We start from the raw sequence: 17,458 nt of genomic DNA, 5'->3' as shown, positions 1-17,458 counted from the left end.
TATGATAATATTTGAAGGGTCAATTATGAGAGCAATAAAATATATAATTCTGGTTAGTATTGGAATTGATATATGCCAAGAAAATCCTGATGCAAAAAGACGATGATCTTTTGTCAAATTATAATCGTCTTATTTAGCCAGTTTCAAATAATACCGACATTGTTGTCGTTAAACTTGGTCTAAGATTATCTCAACTCATTGATTTGCAAGTAATTAAATTTTCTAATTATAAACATTTAAAATAAATGAAAATTATAATAAAAGTGAGTGTTTACATATATATTATCAAATCGGGTATCTGCGGGTATCTTCTGGATTTTTCCCCGGGTGGATAAAGGAAAAATTATTCAATCGAATCTGGATATCCAAACTTATCCAAATATGACACAACTGGATATCCAGAAATGTCATCCAGAAGATCCATCAGGGTAAAAAAAGTGAACTTGTTGAAAAATCAAATACCTTTTATATTATTCTATGTACCTGATATACAAAATTAATTTTTTTTGTTTCTAAATTCATAGAAAATGTTTCAAATAAATAGGAAAACATAAAATAGAGAAAGCAAGCTTTGCAAAACATAAATCAGCAATTTTATGAAATTCGTTTTTTAGCAATATTCATAAGGAGCCATGTACAAACAAACGTCCACAAACGCGGGAACCACGAGTTCAACCTAGTAAAACAAAAAATTCATATAAAATAAGTTTGATATTTATTAATATATAATTCGTGAAATACAATGAATCATAGATATATCTTTTTCTTTTTTTTTAATTAACATTGTACAATAATAATTTTTGAATATTACAACGTACAAATTAATAAATTTTTTTCTTTATATCATAATTGCAAAAAGAATTGGCATGAGCCATATACTTATTCGACTTTGTCGCATTTTTCGTGAGCATATATTTAATATTTATTTCGCCAATTACATCAAGGCAAAATTTTATTTTGAGATTTTTTATTTTTTATTTTTATATATCTTTGATTTTTAAAAACATTATTCATTCGATTAGTTGACACTCAAACCATCTATACATTACATTTAATTAGATAATAATTAATTATCACACAGCCGCGTTCACTCGTTTGATTTTCAGAGTTGATATTCGTTTTTAATACTCGAAATTTATATTTTTTTTTCAAATGAAAATAATGATTTTAATATCGTGACATTATTCACCTGATTGGAGCAATATTTTCGTCAATTTTTAATGTTATTAAAATTATTCTTGCTGATTGTTTTCGTTAAAAAATAAAATCATTTATTATAATTGCTGAATATTTTTAATACATTATTTTTATAACTGTATTTTTTTACTTGACGATTGGTGATTAAAAAAATACAAATTAATAATTTTTAATTTCATAAAATTGCCAATAGAAAAAAAAAATAAATCAATCATTATTATTTCGAATTTTTTTTTCCGTTTAAAATATAAATTAAATGTGTTATTTACAAATATCAACTCATTTGATTTTTCACCAACAGCTTTATCATTTTTTTTTTTTTTTTGATAACATTAATACAATTATCTTTTTTTTAAGAATATAAATATGTTTTTTTTATTTTTAACATTTTATTTTGAGGATATTAATGATCAACACGGGGATATGATTAACAACTTTTTTTATAATTTTCCTGAAATATCACTGATATGTAGGAATTTTAAATTTTCCACTTTTTCTTTCGATAAATTAATTTTCTTCATTTAAAACTTTAGTGATTTTAAAATGCCTTATAATTGCATAATTCTACACTTAATTGAATGTTAATTAAAAATTTCCGTCTAAAGATTTTTTAATTAATCAACTTTCAAAAATATTCAACTGCCCAAGTTTTAAAAATATATTTTAAATACTTTTTTTTTTTTATTATTTTCAATTTCTTCGGTGCAATTTAATTACAAAGATATTTTTTTAAATTTTTTTTCGTGAATTTTTAAAATTTTTAATTAAAATCGAATTATCTCATTAGGCAGTGTCTAAAGCTTGAAAAATATAACACGTGCAAATTATTATTTTTCAATTTGTTATATTTATTTTTTCAAATATTTTTAATAATTTATTTATCAACTGATATTAAAATTTAATTAAACAATCATACAAATATCACCATTCATAAAAACATTCATATAATTTGTAACTTTGTTTTCCATCTTCGAGTCCTGCTCATTTATTTTTTCTATATTTAATTAATTATAATTTATACTCCACATTATAGTCAACACTCAAAATATATTTTCAAAATAATTGAGTTAAAAATAAAAATCCCATGATCAGGAAGTTAAACATTGATCAAACATGTTTAAAATTTTTATTTTTAAATATTCTGTTTTCATCTGATTCAAAATATTCAAAATAAACATGATGATTTAATTTCACCAATGATTACTTGCTGTAAAACAATTTTCAAATGTTTGTTAATCACAAAAATGCTCTTCCAGCATAAAACGTGATGCACGTTTTCGAAATTTTATCATTGAATCAAACGAAACCTGTCACGTTCAATGGTACTTATTGAACCATGATTAATTTTGCCTTTACTATTAATCCGTTCATTTGTATTACGCTCATTAATTGGTCACAATGATCCAATACATTTACCACGTTTAGCTAATTTAATTTCAAGCCATGTATATGGTACAACTGATAATATCAGCATACTTGCTAAACCAAGAACACGTAAACGTGTACAAACAAGACCATGAAGACCAAATGATAAAAATAGCCCAAGCCATTTCCAAAATAATGAAGTTGCAAGTGGTCCTTGCCAACTGCATGGATACAAACCCATCAACAGAGCTAAAATATCAAATGAAAAAACAAAATGAATCAATGAATTTAAACATAATTAAATTGTAAAATTTTTATTTACTAATTATATTTTATTAAAACGATGTCTTACTGTAAATTAGTGACTCCCAAATGGCATTGCAAACACCCCAAGCAGCAGAAATAACATTAAATAAAGCTGGATCATCACCAGTTGGTCGCCAAGTTACCAGTGCAAGTAACAAACAAGTATGAAAGGCAAGTCCCACTGCTTTTTTTTTTTTTGAAAAAATAAATAACAAATTTAATTTTTATATATGTATCAGTATATCAATGTGGTTACATAGTAACACGGTTGAATAACCAACATCAAGGACAATCAATGAGAAGGTAAATTTTATATTAAATTATATTATTTTTGTTATTAACTTACCAACCACAAAATAACGTCTAATGTGTCTTAGAAGCATTGATAATGTCACACCAGCAACTCCTTGGAGTAGAGCAAAACTTAAAAAACTCAAAGCTACTGTTAATGCTCCACCCAATGCACAAGCTACATATGCCTAGTAAAAATATTTAAAAGAAATAAAAAATTAGAAGCTGAAGAAGAAGTTGTAATTTAATTTTTGAATAATTTTGTTTTTTATTATGGTACCTCAGTGTAATCACCAATGATAAAACCTTGTTCAAGACCAACAAATAATGCAAGTGGTGTTGCTAATTGTAATTTTGGATCTTGAAATGATTGTTTTATTGATTTAATATGTGCATCAATTGTTAATTTATCATTAATATTTTTAGGTTCTTTTAAACGTGAATCAAGAAATGCACATGATATACCAAATGCAAGTATACCAAGACCAAGATAAATACTTATTAATAACTTTGATGTACCAGTTGTTAAATTTAATGATAATTGTGTTTCATTATAAAAATATAATTCTTCAGGACAATATTCAGCACCACATGTATATTCAATTTCGTCCTCGGCAAGTCTTGTTGATGGTGAATCAATCATTTTAACGACAATTACAGCTATCAAGCAACCTTTAAATAAAAAAAAAATTAATAATATTCACATTGAAATATAAATTCCAGTTATTTTTTTTCTAAGTGTCCTTCATTTTTATGTTTGTGGTAAAATAAAAAATAAATAAAAAATTGTCATTCGTTAATCCAGATGATCATCAAATACAAGTAAAAAAAAAAAAATGGAGTAAGCCAGATTTATTTTTTTTTTCTTTTTATGATTTATTTGTTTTTATATATATATTTTTTTATTATTCACTTGCGCGTATTTTTTTTTTTATCTTTTCAAATATTTAGGTCAAATTATTATTAATTTTTTTCCATTGAAAAATGAATTTTTAATATTTTTTAATTTCAATTAATTTACTAAATATTATTGATTTAATATTTTTCTATTTATTCATACAATTGGTATTTAAAAAAAAATCAATAACAGTTAAACTAGATCGACCGTTAAAATTCGAAACTTTGCAGTTAAAAATTTTTGTTAAAAATACTGTTTACTGATAATTTTCTTCATGTGAAAAAAAATAATAAACAACTAAAGTTATATAATTTTGTTTTACCAATAGCTAGACCCATATCTTCAGCAAGTTTCAAGGCTCTATTAATCCGCCTTAAAATACAATCTCTTCTTGTTTCATCAGGATCTTCAATATCCATACAAACAACATTAAGATTTGTTGCTGAAATATTAACATGTGATGTTCTTGCAATGATACTTGGACTAGTACAAATACCAAGTAATGCATAACTAGGTAATAAAATATACCACTTTGGATAAAAATGTGTACCAACAAATATTGTTGTTACAAGATGACCAATAATAACAGCTAAATTTGTGCCAATTTTTTGTACAATTATTGGTGAAAAACAAGATGTTAATGTTGCTGTTGCATAAAGTGTTGCTGGTAATAATGGACCAAGATGATAATTAAATGCAAATAGCCCAGCTTGAAGTGGAAATAATGGTAATGATGCTGCTGATATTGTCATGTGTCCTAATAATAATGCAGCACAATGACGAATTATAATTTTTTTAGGTGGTCTTGGTCCTGATGGTGTTGTTCTAACAGCAGCAATTAATCTACGTACTGATGATGCACCAGCTGATGATGTCATTGATTCACGTCGACGACATGGTAACACTGATGCTCTTGCTGAACGACATGATATTGGTGAGTATGCTGTCATGTGCTAGAATTCAAAATACCAAATTTTAATATATATCATTTTAATTTAATTTTGATGAATTTTAATTACCTCAAGCATTGCATCATTATCATGCCACAATGCATGATGATGACCACTACTTCTAGCTCGTCTATTTGTATGTGCAAGTAGTGGTGGTTGTGGTGGTAATCTAACTGGTCCATAGCCACCAATTGGTGCTGGTCTATGAACTGGACTATCTAATTTATCTCTAGAAAGCTCATGAAGATTTGGTAATGATCCCATTTTTAAAATTTAATTTCCCTTTTCTTTACTATATATTATTTTATTATTTTTTTTTTTTTCGTTTAGATGATGCACTTGTTTCTAGACTCAAGTATCCTCTTAAGTCCACAAAACAAGCCTTGATAGAAAATTAATTATTCCAATCTCACCCACAACATATTTAAAAAAATTTTCAGCTTTCATTTCTGTAAAAAAAAAAATTGATAAATAATATTTAAACATTATATAAAATAATATTTTTATTTATATCTTTTTTTTTAAATGGATTTAAGTGTTCTTCTTGAATCATGTAATATATCATTTATAAATAATTGTTGTATATTAAATGACAAGGAAGTCAATGCAAATAAATATAAAATATCAATATTCAATGACAACAGTAATGCATAAATAACAACAAGAGACGGGCCTCTATATATTTATTTATTTTTTGCATATACAAATCAATTCATATATTGCAAAACCAATACGAGCCCCTTGACAATCCAGTTATAGCTTTTTTTTAATCGTAATACATGCTATTTTTTATTCATTGTCACAGGTAGATATATAAAAAAAAATTAAATATGAATAATCTATTTACTGAGGATCAAAGCTTATCTGGGATTTTACGTAATGTGTTGGTATTATTATAATTATGTGTACCTATGTTACATGACAATGATCTGGTTTGTGAACATAAATGAGAATTTCTGCGATAAAGTCGATATTGTTTTATACGCTTGTTAATTTTATCAAAGTAAAATTTAATACGATTAAATTATTATGCATTATTTAAAAATGGATTAATTGTCATTTCTTTTTTTTTTTAATTTTTTTATAATTTTTTCACACTGGCCTTGACCTTAAAAATTGCCTTAAAAATATACAATAGAATTTAAACAGTTAAATAATTAATTTTTCATCAAGCTGTTTTATAATTTAGATGAAAAAATAAATGAAAATTTAAAATTTATAAATTTTTAAAATTAATTACAAATTATTTAAATGGAAATTTATAAAAAGAAAATTGATATAAAATTTTCAGCCGGAACTTGTTTTATATAGAAAATGAAAAAAAAAAAAAAATTTATTCTGGTATTTGCAGGAAGTTGGAGGTCATGGTGTGGGTGCAGTTTTTTAAGTGAAGGTTCACTTTCAACTAGTTGATACTGTACAAATAATGAATAAAAAAAATTTATTTTCTATATTAAAATAAATATATATAATATTATTATTATTAAATAAATAATTATATTATTTTATCATTTATTTACTTTATCATGTATAGCAACATTCAACATTGTCTCAAGATGTCAACACGAGAGAAGATAATATTTCTTCAACAGTGTGAAAATAGATAATCGATTAAATCCCTGACGACAGAATTCAATATACTATTTAACTTGAATACACAATTATCAATAAATAAATTTAAATAGCTAATAAAAATTAAAATTCAGTCATAATCTATCAAATAATTTCAGCAATATTTTTATATTATTGATAGAAATTGTCTATAAAATTACCTGAATTTTCGTCCTAATGATTGATGATACTAATGGCACTTTAGTCAACAATAATAACACGAGGTTTTAGTGCATGTGTTTTAAAAAAAAATTTAAAAAATATATATAAACTTGAATTATATTATTTCAGGTTTAACAATCACCAGTTGCCATGTTAATTAAATTAAAAAAAAAAAAATTAGCTATTAATTGTTGCTTCACTAAAAACACCCTCACGATATTCACATTTTACTAATTAAAATAGCAAAAATACTACTAATAATTATAATGTTTAAAATTTTTAAAACTTATTTAACATTTTATTTATTAAATTTTTAAAACAATTTATTTATTTAATTATATTGAGAGAAACAAGATTCATCTCTCAGCAAAGCGCTGAATTCATCTGGAATGAGAGGATTCTCTCACTGGTATCCAGAGAGACCTTATGGGTCGATAGCAACGAGAGTGCGTACCAGCACTCACCCTTTCCACATGAAAAAATAAAAATAAAATAAACTACCCCAAGAATATTATTATCATTATTATCTGCATTTTTTTTTTTATTAAATAATTTACCGCCAAGCTTGGATCATTATTAATTATCAGGCCTAAATAATTTATCATTAAGAAAAAAAATATTCAAGCTGAAACATTATATTGTTTTTGATTGAAAATTAGTTTACATTTAAGAATTTTTATTATTGATAATGTGTATTATTTAATTAGCAATAATAATAATTTTTTTAATCAATTTTTTCTATTAAATTCCCGACGACTTTGACAATTAAACCAAATTTTATAAAAAAAACTAATCAATGTTTTAAAGAGTCGTTTTTTATTGATAAAAAATTAAAGATTTATTTGTTATAATAAAAATAATTAATGACAATTAATTTTAATATATTAGTAAAATGATGAAACAACCCGGAACGGTTCCAGCAAATTAATCAACCATGTTTAATCCATGACACTGAACCTCGTGAATCTCTTCCTTATGTATATTTGATTGACCCTGTCTTGATGCACTCAACCAACAACAGCTATTCCCTTATGTAATCATAATAATAATTTTATTAATAACAACAATAATAGTCAATCAAGGATATTTATTAATTAATATTTTATAATAAAACAATAGAACTGAAAATTTTGTTGTTATAATTAAAGTGTAACTCTCTCGTTTATTCTAAAATCGAAATTTTATTTCGAATTCGAATTTCATTTCGATTTCGATTTCGAATTTTATTTCGACAAGTATTTGCATTATTATATTGATATTGATTGATCAAAAAGGATAGATTTTTTTTTTGTTTTTTTTTTATGAAGACAGGACGAATAAATATAACAAGTGGTTGAAAGTCTTTACCTTGAAAATGAATGATGGAAAATCGGGAGTATTTGCTTATCTCCTTCCACTTGAAAGATAACAACAACTCTTTTGGCATCTGTATCCCCACTTTGTATTTTTTTTTTTTTTCTCGTGGTCTCTCTCTCTCTGTCTCTCCCTCATGCGATTTGTGATTTAATATGTGAACAAGAAGGTCTTAATCCTTGCTTACTTTCTTATAAATAAAAGTACATCAGAGAACGGAATTTCATTTAGAGTTGTGTTGTCCCTCGATGGAGGGTTACTTGTTTAATATTTATTAATCTATCACATCAAGTGTCATGGTTTATTAATTTAGTTTGTTTTATTATTACATTTTTAATTAATAAATACGACAGTGAGTGTGTTTGTATCAATATTAAATTATATATTTATTAAACAATACGTATGAAGAAAAAGAAATTTTTTTAATACTAGTGATTGTTTTATTTATAAAAAAAATTGAAATTAGTATTTAAAAATTAGTTCTACAAAGAGAAATAGTAAGTAAATTCAATTATTATATAGATTGATTAATTATTTTTTAATTTAAATTTAAATATTTATCATAAATATATGAAATTTTAAATTAACAAATTATGTAAATAGTAAATGAAATTAAAACTTTGAATATACATTTTAACAGATCGATATGAAGCGAGTAATTTATTAAAATTTTATAAACAAAAATATAATATTTATATAATTTAACTTGGCAATTAAATATTAAGTAATTATTAATGATAATTTTATGAACATTCTTGTCAAGGCCTTGACCCAAACACGACTAACAATTAAAATCTCTTCTCAGCCTTCACACAATATGTAATGTAATTTTAATTTTTATATACATTATCTTGGTATTTTTAATATTATTTAAGCATTACATTGTAATGTACTTAACAAGTCATTTCAATCAATCCTTCATCAACAATTAAATATTGTAATTATATACCTAAAAATAGTATTGTTTTAAAGATAAAATTAAAAATTTGATTTATATCATTGAGTGAACAATAAATATCGCGTGACAACAATAGAAATAATTATAATTATTATAAACATTGATATGTAAAGTCGTTGCTCGAAGCGACAATCATCACAGTAATTATCATTAAGACTAATGTTTTTTATATCTCGCATCATTTTATTTGAATATGATTATCTTTAAACTGTTGTGTCAATTCAAAATGATGAAAATTAAAATTACAATAGTTATAAATTACAGGAATAGTTAATTACGATTATAATGATTCATTTTTTTTATGAAAATTTGCAAAAAATAATGCTCGCCCGAACAGGGACTTGAACCCTGGACCCTCAGATTAAAAGTCTGATGCTCTACCGGCTGAGCTATCCGGGCGATGAAGGCGAACAACTCTAAGTGCATTTTCAACGTTACCGTTGAAAATACACTTATCGTTGATCGCCTTCATCGCCCGGATAGCTCAGCCGGTAGAGCATCAGACTAAAACAGTAAACACTGATCAATTAGAAAATAAATATTTCACACCAGTATAGATATAGACCTTTACACTAATATTTTTTATGTATACATTCGTACACGCTACAGGACAACGAAAAAGAAAAAAATATTGCTTCAATATTGACACTAAAAATGCAATGACACACTATACATGCGAAGGAGCTGAATTTACTTACCATTACTTACGTCCAAAACCTTATCAAAAAAAAAAATTTAATATTTTTTAGAAATATTCAAATTACTAGATTTACAATAAAAAAAAAATAAAGCAAAATCAAAGATTTAAAAACAAAAATTCATTAGAAATTACTGTTAAAAATATTTCTCGCAATTTTGACTAAATTTCTCCGTAATTTCTTCGAAGATTTATCCCAAATTTTAACGGAGAATTCAAAAAATTTTACCGAGTAAATTCGGAGATTTAATATCACGGAGAAAAAAAAATCACCGATTATCGTAAAAAAAAATAAAATATATAATGAATTGAAATTGAATATATTAAAAGCAATTTTGGACATGATGCCGTCGACTTGTCTATCAGTTGAAGAAATTACTATTTTAAATTTGGAAGCCATTGATGACAACAGACTGATTGGAATGCAATTACTCATTGATTTAAAATTACACAATATAATTTATATATATATTTATAAAATTCTCTGAATTAAAAATGTTTGTATCATCATTTATTGCCTCACAATAATTCCCATAAAACTTGCATTTAATTTCCACTTGATGTCATCAATAACATCTGGAAATTGAATCCATGGTCAACATATAAATAAAAATACAAAAAATACTTTATTAAAAATCTAAATATCACAATTTAAATACTCATAATATATTTCCATAAACAGTAGCTAATTTAATTAACAAGTTTCATTAAAAAAAAATCAATAATAAATACATAATTTCTTCATAAATCATATCAACGCCAAATGAGTTTTATTACTCTTATAAATTTATGTATCAATAATCCAGTCATTCAAGTTAAATTTTCAGTAAAAAAATTTAATATAAAAATAAAAATTGTCATATACACAACAGTGTCGAGATACTCGTATAGTGTATAAAGTTAACGTTATTAGAATAATTTTTGGTTCCGTTTCAACGATTCTGGCTCAAGGTAGAAAAGTGATATGACATGTTGTTTTACTCGAATTACCCTCACACGCAATATTTCATACATTTAATTGATATTTTGTATAAATTTAATATGACGTAAATAAATTTTAAATAAAAAAATTGAACATCATCTTAAAAAATTTTACAAAATTTCTAACAATAGATAAATTATTTATTTCGAAATTGTTCATTTATTTCGATCGAAATTCGAAATCTCCAAGGTATATTGAATTGATTGAAATTGCATATGATATTTTGTTTAGAATGAAGGTATATATGTTGGGTCAAGGTTGACATTCACATTTTGAACTCCCACTGGATTTAATTCCAGCTTTAATTAGCCAAATTGTTTAAAAGCATCATCATGTCCTTGCGTTATTCCACCAGGAACAATCATAAAAACAACGTCATTTTTACTAAAATACAATTTTTTTTTTTTTCTATTATTTTTATAACTTTTAAATGCAACTTAATTATTAATAAAACATGAATAAAAACAATAAAATATAATTACAATGTTTATATTTTTGATTGAAGTTTATGGCAATAATGATTGTTACGTTATTTCGATTATTATCTTAAAACCTTGAATTGTCAATTACTTAAAAATAAAAGTCATAAAATCTTGATGATATTGTTGATAATTTTTTATGTATTTAATAAATTATTATAATTATTTTTGTATTATTTATAATTTTTTTTATTTTAATAGATACACTATTTTATAAGTCGATTGAATTTTAAATTAATATATTTATTTGCAATTTATATATTAGATAATAAAATGAAAAAAAAAAAATTAAATAAATCAAGTATTTAAAAAATATTAAAATTTCATATCTTGACATGCAATATATTTTTGTATTTAATAAAAAAAAATTGCGTAAATAATTATTTTTATTTACATAAACTGTTAAATAACAACTGAAATTAATATTTTTTTTTTTTCTCAAGTAATTTGATATTGTATTTTACTAATTTTTAACATGAATTATTTATATTTTTTTTTTTATAATTTGAAAAATTTTAATTATAAAATTTTTATTAATTGCATAATTGTCAGTATTATTTCTCATCTTTATTTAGATTACAATTAATTGTCTATAAAATTTTATAAATTTACATTTTATACTGTTTTTATAATAAAAAAAAAAAATTCACACAGACAAAGTATATCATGAGAAAAATATGCAAGATAAATTATTATTTTTTTTTCGATCATTTATCTCATTGAATAAAAATCATTGATCACTAATGTAATTGTTTTTTTTATATATCAAATATAAGTGAAAGGATTAATAAATAATTTACAATTGGAGGCGTGTTCAAGACCTTGAATTTATCATTACCAACATTAATTAATAGTTGAAAAAAAATAACATTTAATTGTTCAATAGATATGATTAAATACAATGTCTCATTTGACTAATCAATGATTTTTTTTTTTTTTTCTACAGGAGTTAATAAATCATAAAAAAAAAATGTTTACAAGTATTGGAAAAAAATTGAAATTATTCTACAAACCATATGCCTTGGCTTTGGTTTCGATTGGATATGTACTTGGTGAACTTGGACATTATTTAATTGGTAATTATTAACTACTAATTAATAATCAATAATATTTTTTTTTCATGTTTATTATTGATATTAATTTTATTCAAATAACTATGCAATTTTTTAATTAATTTTTTTATTGTTTATTATTATTGGTTTTTGTATTAATTATTAATTTTTTTTTTTTTTTTATTAGGTGTTACGAGTAAAGCAACTGCTATTGATTTGCACTATGGTGATATATCATGTCAATTAAATACAACTCAATATAGTCTAGTCGACCTTCCAGTACAATGTGAAACAGCATCAAACTCAAGTTTGTAAGTAAAATTAAAATAAAAATACAATACACTTGTTATAAAGTAAATTTAAAAAAATAAATTTTAACAATTTTTAATCATAATCAAATTTTTATTACTGTTTAAAGTTAAAATTAAATTATTTGAATTTAAAAGAAATTTAAAAAATCATATTTATTTATTTTTAAATGAAAATTTTTATATTATTTTTCATCAATAATTAATTACTTTTTAAAAATTTCTATTGAAATATTAATTTGAATAATTTTACTTAATGTAAAATTTGTACACTCAAATTATTATTACGTTTTTGATGATTATTTTTACTTTCAATTTCTTTGAGAATATTAACACATAATTCAGCTTCAATTTTAGCTGTTGTTATAGTTCTATTAAATAAATCAAAATTCAATGGACCACATTCATCATCTGGTAGATAAAATTTTTTTTTAATATCCAAAACAATATTAACAAAATCATATAATTCATCAGCTTTTAAAGTTGTTGATGGTCCTTTTCTACTTAAACAATTAAGTATCAAAACTTCTTTACCCATTTTACCACAAATTGCTTCATTTGATTTTATTAGATTGGCCAATTCATCACGGTTCTAAAAAATAAAAATATCAATTAAATGTTGTGTAAAAGAAAGCTTTAATTTTGTGATAAATTAAAATATTTTTTACGTATTTAATTGCTTTAAGATTTTCATCGTAAACTTGGTATCGAAATTGAACACATTTTTCGATTTTTGTATAAAGTACACGATGTGCTGCTTCAACTGCATAAACTTGTCCTTCCAAACAATCATGAGCACTAATTTGATACATTTCATCTGTATTATCTTTTATACTTTGAATAAAATTAAGAGCATCCATTTCCATGTCATTGACATTCAGCAATTTTTTATTTGGTATATACATATAAATTGATAAAGCTGAATCACGATAATCCACTGAATATGTACCACTTGTTACAACTTGATTACCAATTTCATGAATTATTGTTTCATTTACTTTTTCATCAATGTCAAACAATAAATCATTGAAATATATTTTTAATTTTTCTATTTCGATTGTTACATTTTTATGAGTGTGACGATGATCAGCCTAATTACATCAAACAAAAAAATTAAAATACATTTTACATTTATTCATTTATTATTGTGAAAAATTATTAAAATTATTGAAAAATAATTTTACTTACTTGGGACAATACCCCACCAATTGAAAGAAATAAAAAAATTAATTTCTTCATTATTCGTTTGTCGCTCAATTGAGACTAAGCTTTTAATTTTTTTATAAATGATATTTTTTCTATATCGAAATAAAAAGCTTCTAAAATGTTAAAGAAATATATGAATAAATTTATATTCTTATCAAAATGATAATATCTTTTGTTATCTTGAGACAAAATTTAAAAATAAATTTATTCGTAAACATGATAAGTTGTCCTATTTAAATTTTATACGTTTTTAACGAGTTGAATTTTTCGTTTGTTTTTTATCAAAATAATAAAAGTCTTAAAATCGAAAAAATATATAATTTTTTTTTCGATAAATAAAATATGAATGTTTATTGCAAAAATAAAAAAATTGCAAAATGATATTACGTAATATTTAAATATTTATAAAAATTAGATGAAATGATAATTTTATGACAGCCAACTATCAACTTTTGAATATTAATTAAAAATAATTACTCAATATATATTTTTTTAATATAATTTTATAAATTACCAGATGTTTGTCACTCGAGTATAATGGAACAAGATATTGCGAATGGAATTACAATGGACTTGGTTTCGATTACCAAATTTTAGCTGGACCAAGTTTCATTGCAGTATTTACAATTGTTGGTGTTATTCTTGGAATAGCAGCTGACAGATTTAACAGGTATATTTCATAATAATATTTTTAAAAAACACTTGTAATTTTGTGGTAATAAATTGTAATGATAATAAGTTAATAATAACAATTGTTTTTTATTTATTTTCTATTACAGAGTAAGACTCTTGGCAATGTGCGTGTTTGTCTTCAGCATTGCAATAATTTTGATGGGTACTGTGACCCAGTACTGGCAAATGGTACTGCTGAGAATGCTTCTCGCTGCTGGGTAAAAATTATAAATGAATGACCCAACATAGCAATAATTATAACTTGATATTTAATTGAATATTTCACTTTTTATTTTCAACAGAGAGGCTGGTTGTAATCCTTTGGCAACTGGACTTCTCTCTGATTGGTTTGATGAAGAACAACGTGGTCTTGTTATGTCAATATTTAATTGGGGAATTTATGGAGGATATGGTATTGCATTTCCTGTTGGTAGATATATACCAGCTCTAAATTTCTGGGACCTGGTACGTCCATCAATTTGATTACTATATATTTCAGCTTATTAAGACATATTGAATTGATCTTTTTATAATTTTATTATCAATTTTTTAATATTTTTTTTTATGATTATCAGGGTTGGAGAGTTTGTTATTATGGTGCTGGTGTTATTGGTTTAATAATTGCTGCAATGACTGGATTAACACTTGTTGAACCAGCTCGTAAATCAATTGGTGAAGATTCAACTGGTGCTGATGGTAAAAAAATATCAATTTGGAGTGTTATTTTACAACCAAGAATTATTGTTTTATGTCTTGCAGCAAGTATCAGACATTGTGGTAAATAAAATATTATTATAAATATTATAATTTAAATAATATTGCGTTTATTAAATTTCTTTTTTTTGTATATTTCAGGTGGAATGTGTTTTGCATATAATTGCGATCTTTATTATCGTGATTATTTTCCAGATTATGATTTAGGATGGTGGTTATTTGCTGTTACAATTGTTATTGGTAGTATTGGTGTTGTTGTTGGTGGTGTTGTTAGTGATAAATTTGTTGCTAAAATGGGAATTAAATCACGTGTTGCATGTCTTGCAATATCACAAATTATTGCAACACCATTTGCATTTGGTTCAGTTTATTTTTCACCACTTTGGGCAATGATTACACTTGGAATATCATATTTCTTTGGTAATTTTAAGTTTTTTTTTTATAAATACTTGTAATTTGGATAAACTTTAATAATTAATATGTATTTTTTAATTTAAGCTGAAATGTGGTTTGGTATTGTTTTTGCAATTGTCGTTGAGATTGTACCACTCAGTATGAGATCAACAACAGTGGGTGTTTTTCTATTTGTAATGAATAATATTGGTGGTAATTTGCCAATTCTGGTTGAACCAACAAGACAACTTATTGGCTTCAGAGAGAGTCTCTATATTTACTACGCTGGATTTTATGGCATCAGTAAGTTCTATTTTTATCTAAAACATAAAAATAAATTAATTAATTGATAAACAACAATTTATCTTGATAAAAATATATTTTAAAAATTTTATTTTAGGTTCAATTATGTTCTTTTTTACAATGTTTTTAATGGATGGTGCTGAAAAAAAAACAGTTACTAAACCTGTTGAAGAGGGACATGATAATCGTACTTTTACTAATGATAATGGTGGAGTTATTGAGTTACCAAGACTTCCAGTAAGGTCATACAACAATGACTATTAAAAAATGATATAAATTACAATAAAATATATATTTCTTCAAGTGATATTTCTTTTACAAAATTAACATTTATAATTTCTTTTTTTTTTATAATAATATTAATATTTTAAAAGAAAATTTGTATATATAATTAAATTGATTAGAATAAATTTTAAACTTATAAAATTGTTGTTAATATAAAAAAATAAATTTAAAAATAATTTACAAATGTTTTATTATTAATTATTAATATCAAAATCATTTTTTAGTTATTGAATAATTTAATAGTAGCGAGAGAAAAGTGAACACAATTTCTTAGCTAATTAAGAAAACTTTATGAAGACATACACGTGTTGATTTTAGTATAGAAATTAATTTTATGATCTTTTTCAGAATCCTGTAATAATTACAAACCATACATAACTGAAAATTTTCAATTATTTTCAATTATAAGAGTTCACTTGGTTGACTTTACTAACAACTTAAATAACAGACACCTTGAATTAATTTTTCTTGTTGTTATGTAATAGCTGTAAATAAAATCACATGAATGTCGAAACTACGTGATCAGTCTTATTAAATAACAAAATACCAAAACAATACTCCTCTTTGACAAAAAAATACAATAACCATCAGTCTATAGATTTCGAAATTTACGAGTCCCTGTTTACTTAAACGGCTGTTATATGAGCTGAGAATAAAAATAAATAAACAAATAGAAAACAAACCTAAACAATTGTAATATAAATAAAATAATTTATTTAATTATTAAATTAACAATCTATATAATTTTAACTTGATGAAAAAATAAATAAATAAAACATAAAACTTTAATATAATTATAAACAAAAATAGAAAAAAAAAAAAACCTACAAGTGTTGGCACAATTCCAAAGTATCACACGGCTTCTTGTATACAAATCATTTTACCCAAGATTAAAATTTTTAATTTATAAAAATATACATATATTTTTATTTATTGGCTATTTGCCAAAATTTTACCTAAAAAACTTGATTTAAAAATGAATTTAAAATTGTTTTTCTTTAATTAATAAAAATACTATAAATTTATATTTTAATTGTTATATTAATAAAATATTTTTAGCATAAAAATTATATAAAAAAAATTGGCAAAAAATATATTAATTTAATTACTTGATTAATAGTTGAATTTTTTATTTTTAATTCTATTAATATTTCAATGTAATTTATTAATGAAAATAGACAGACAAATGGCCAACATATTCATGAATAAAAAAAGGAATAAATTAATTTTCATGTTATAAACTACGTGTCATTTGACATTTTCCAATTAGTTGATT

General features: G+C 23.6%; 2 protein-coding genes and 1 non-coding gene across 3 annotated transcripts; 1 reads left to right on the top strand and 2 right to left on the bottom strand.

Moving 5' to 3' along the window:
• Positions 1 to 692: 692 nt before the first annotated feature.
• On the bottom strand, positions 693 to 7,171 carry LOC122855270 (protein unc-93 homolog A). Its single transcript, XM_044156498.1, has 7 exons — positions 6,780 to 7,171; positions 5,077 to 5,456; positions 4,380 to 5,010; positions 3,440 to 3,831; positions 3,215 to 3,347; positions 2,915 to 3,052; positions 693 to 2,811 (listed from the first exon to the last, which is right to left on the bottom strand). The coding sequence occupies exons 2-7, from the start codon at positions 5,269 to 5,271 to the stop codon at positions 2,591 to 2,593; spliced, it is 1,710 nt and encodes a 569-aa protein (XP_044012433.1). The 5' UTR covers positions 5,272 to 5,456; positions 6,780 to 7,171; the 3' UTR covers positions 693 to 2,590.
• A 1,157-nt stretch (positions 7,172 to 8,328) lies between these two features.
• On the top strand, positions 8,329 to 17,299 carry LOC122855269 (putative metabolite transport protein YjhB). The gene is made up of 10 exons (XM_044156497.1): positions 8,329 to 8,630; positions 12,196 to 12,325; positions 12,489 to 12,612; positions 14,333 to 14,485; positions 14,595 to 14,705; positions 14,790 to 14,952; positions 15,063 to 15,264; positions 15,343 to 15,621; positions 15,700 to 15,897; positions 15,995 to 17,299. Exons 2-10 carry the CDS (start codon positions 12,220 to 12,222, stop codon positions 16,159 to 16,161), a joined length of 1,503 nt encoding a protein of 500 aa, XP_044012432.1. The 5' UTR covers positions 8,329 to 8,630; positions 12,196 to 12,219; the 3' UTR covers positions 16,162 to 17,299.
• On the bottom strand, positions 9,418 to 9,490 carry Trnak-uuu. Its single transcript has one exon. It is a non-coding gene; the product is annotated as a tRNA-Lys (tRNA).
• Positions 17,300 to 17,458: the final 159 nt, after the last annotated feature.

This window comes from Aphidius gifuensis, linkage group LG4 (genome assembly GCF_014905175.1).
Source record: "Aphidius gifuensis isolate YNYX2018 linkage group LG4, ASM1490517v1, whole genome shotgun sequence".
Taxonomy (NCBI): Eukaryota; Metazoa; Arthropoda; class Insecta; order Hymenoptera; family Braconidae; genus Aphidius; species Aphidius gifuensis.
The sequence above is the reverse complement of the archived record's forward strand: the minus strand, read 5'-3'. Positions and strand labels throughout refer to the sequence as shown.

Coding starts and splice junctions, on each gene's coding strand:
- LOC122855270 (XM_044156498.1), bottom strand. CDS start 5,271: ATGGGATCATTACCAAATCTTCATGAGCTTTCTAGAGATAAATTAGAT. Junction 5,011..5,076: donor ATAATGATGCAATGCTTGAG/GTAATTAAAATT, acceptor TTTGAATTCTAG/CACATGACAGCATACTCACC. Junction 2,812..2,914: donor TTGGGAGTCACTAATTTACA/GTAAGACATCGT, acceptor TTGATATTTTAG/CTCTGTTGATGGGTTTGTAT.
- LOC122855269 (XM_044156497.1), top strand. CDS start 12,220: ATGTTTACAAGTATTGGAAAAAAATTGAAATTATTCTACAAACCATAT. Junction 14,706..14,789: donor AGAATGCTTCTCGCTGCTGG/GTAAAAATTATA, acceptor TATTTTCAACAG/AGAGGCTGGTTGTAATCCTT. Junction 15,265..15,342: donor AGCAAGTATCAGACATTGTG/GTAAATAAAATA, acceptor TGTATATTTCAG/GTGGAATGTGTTTTGCATAT.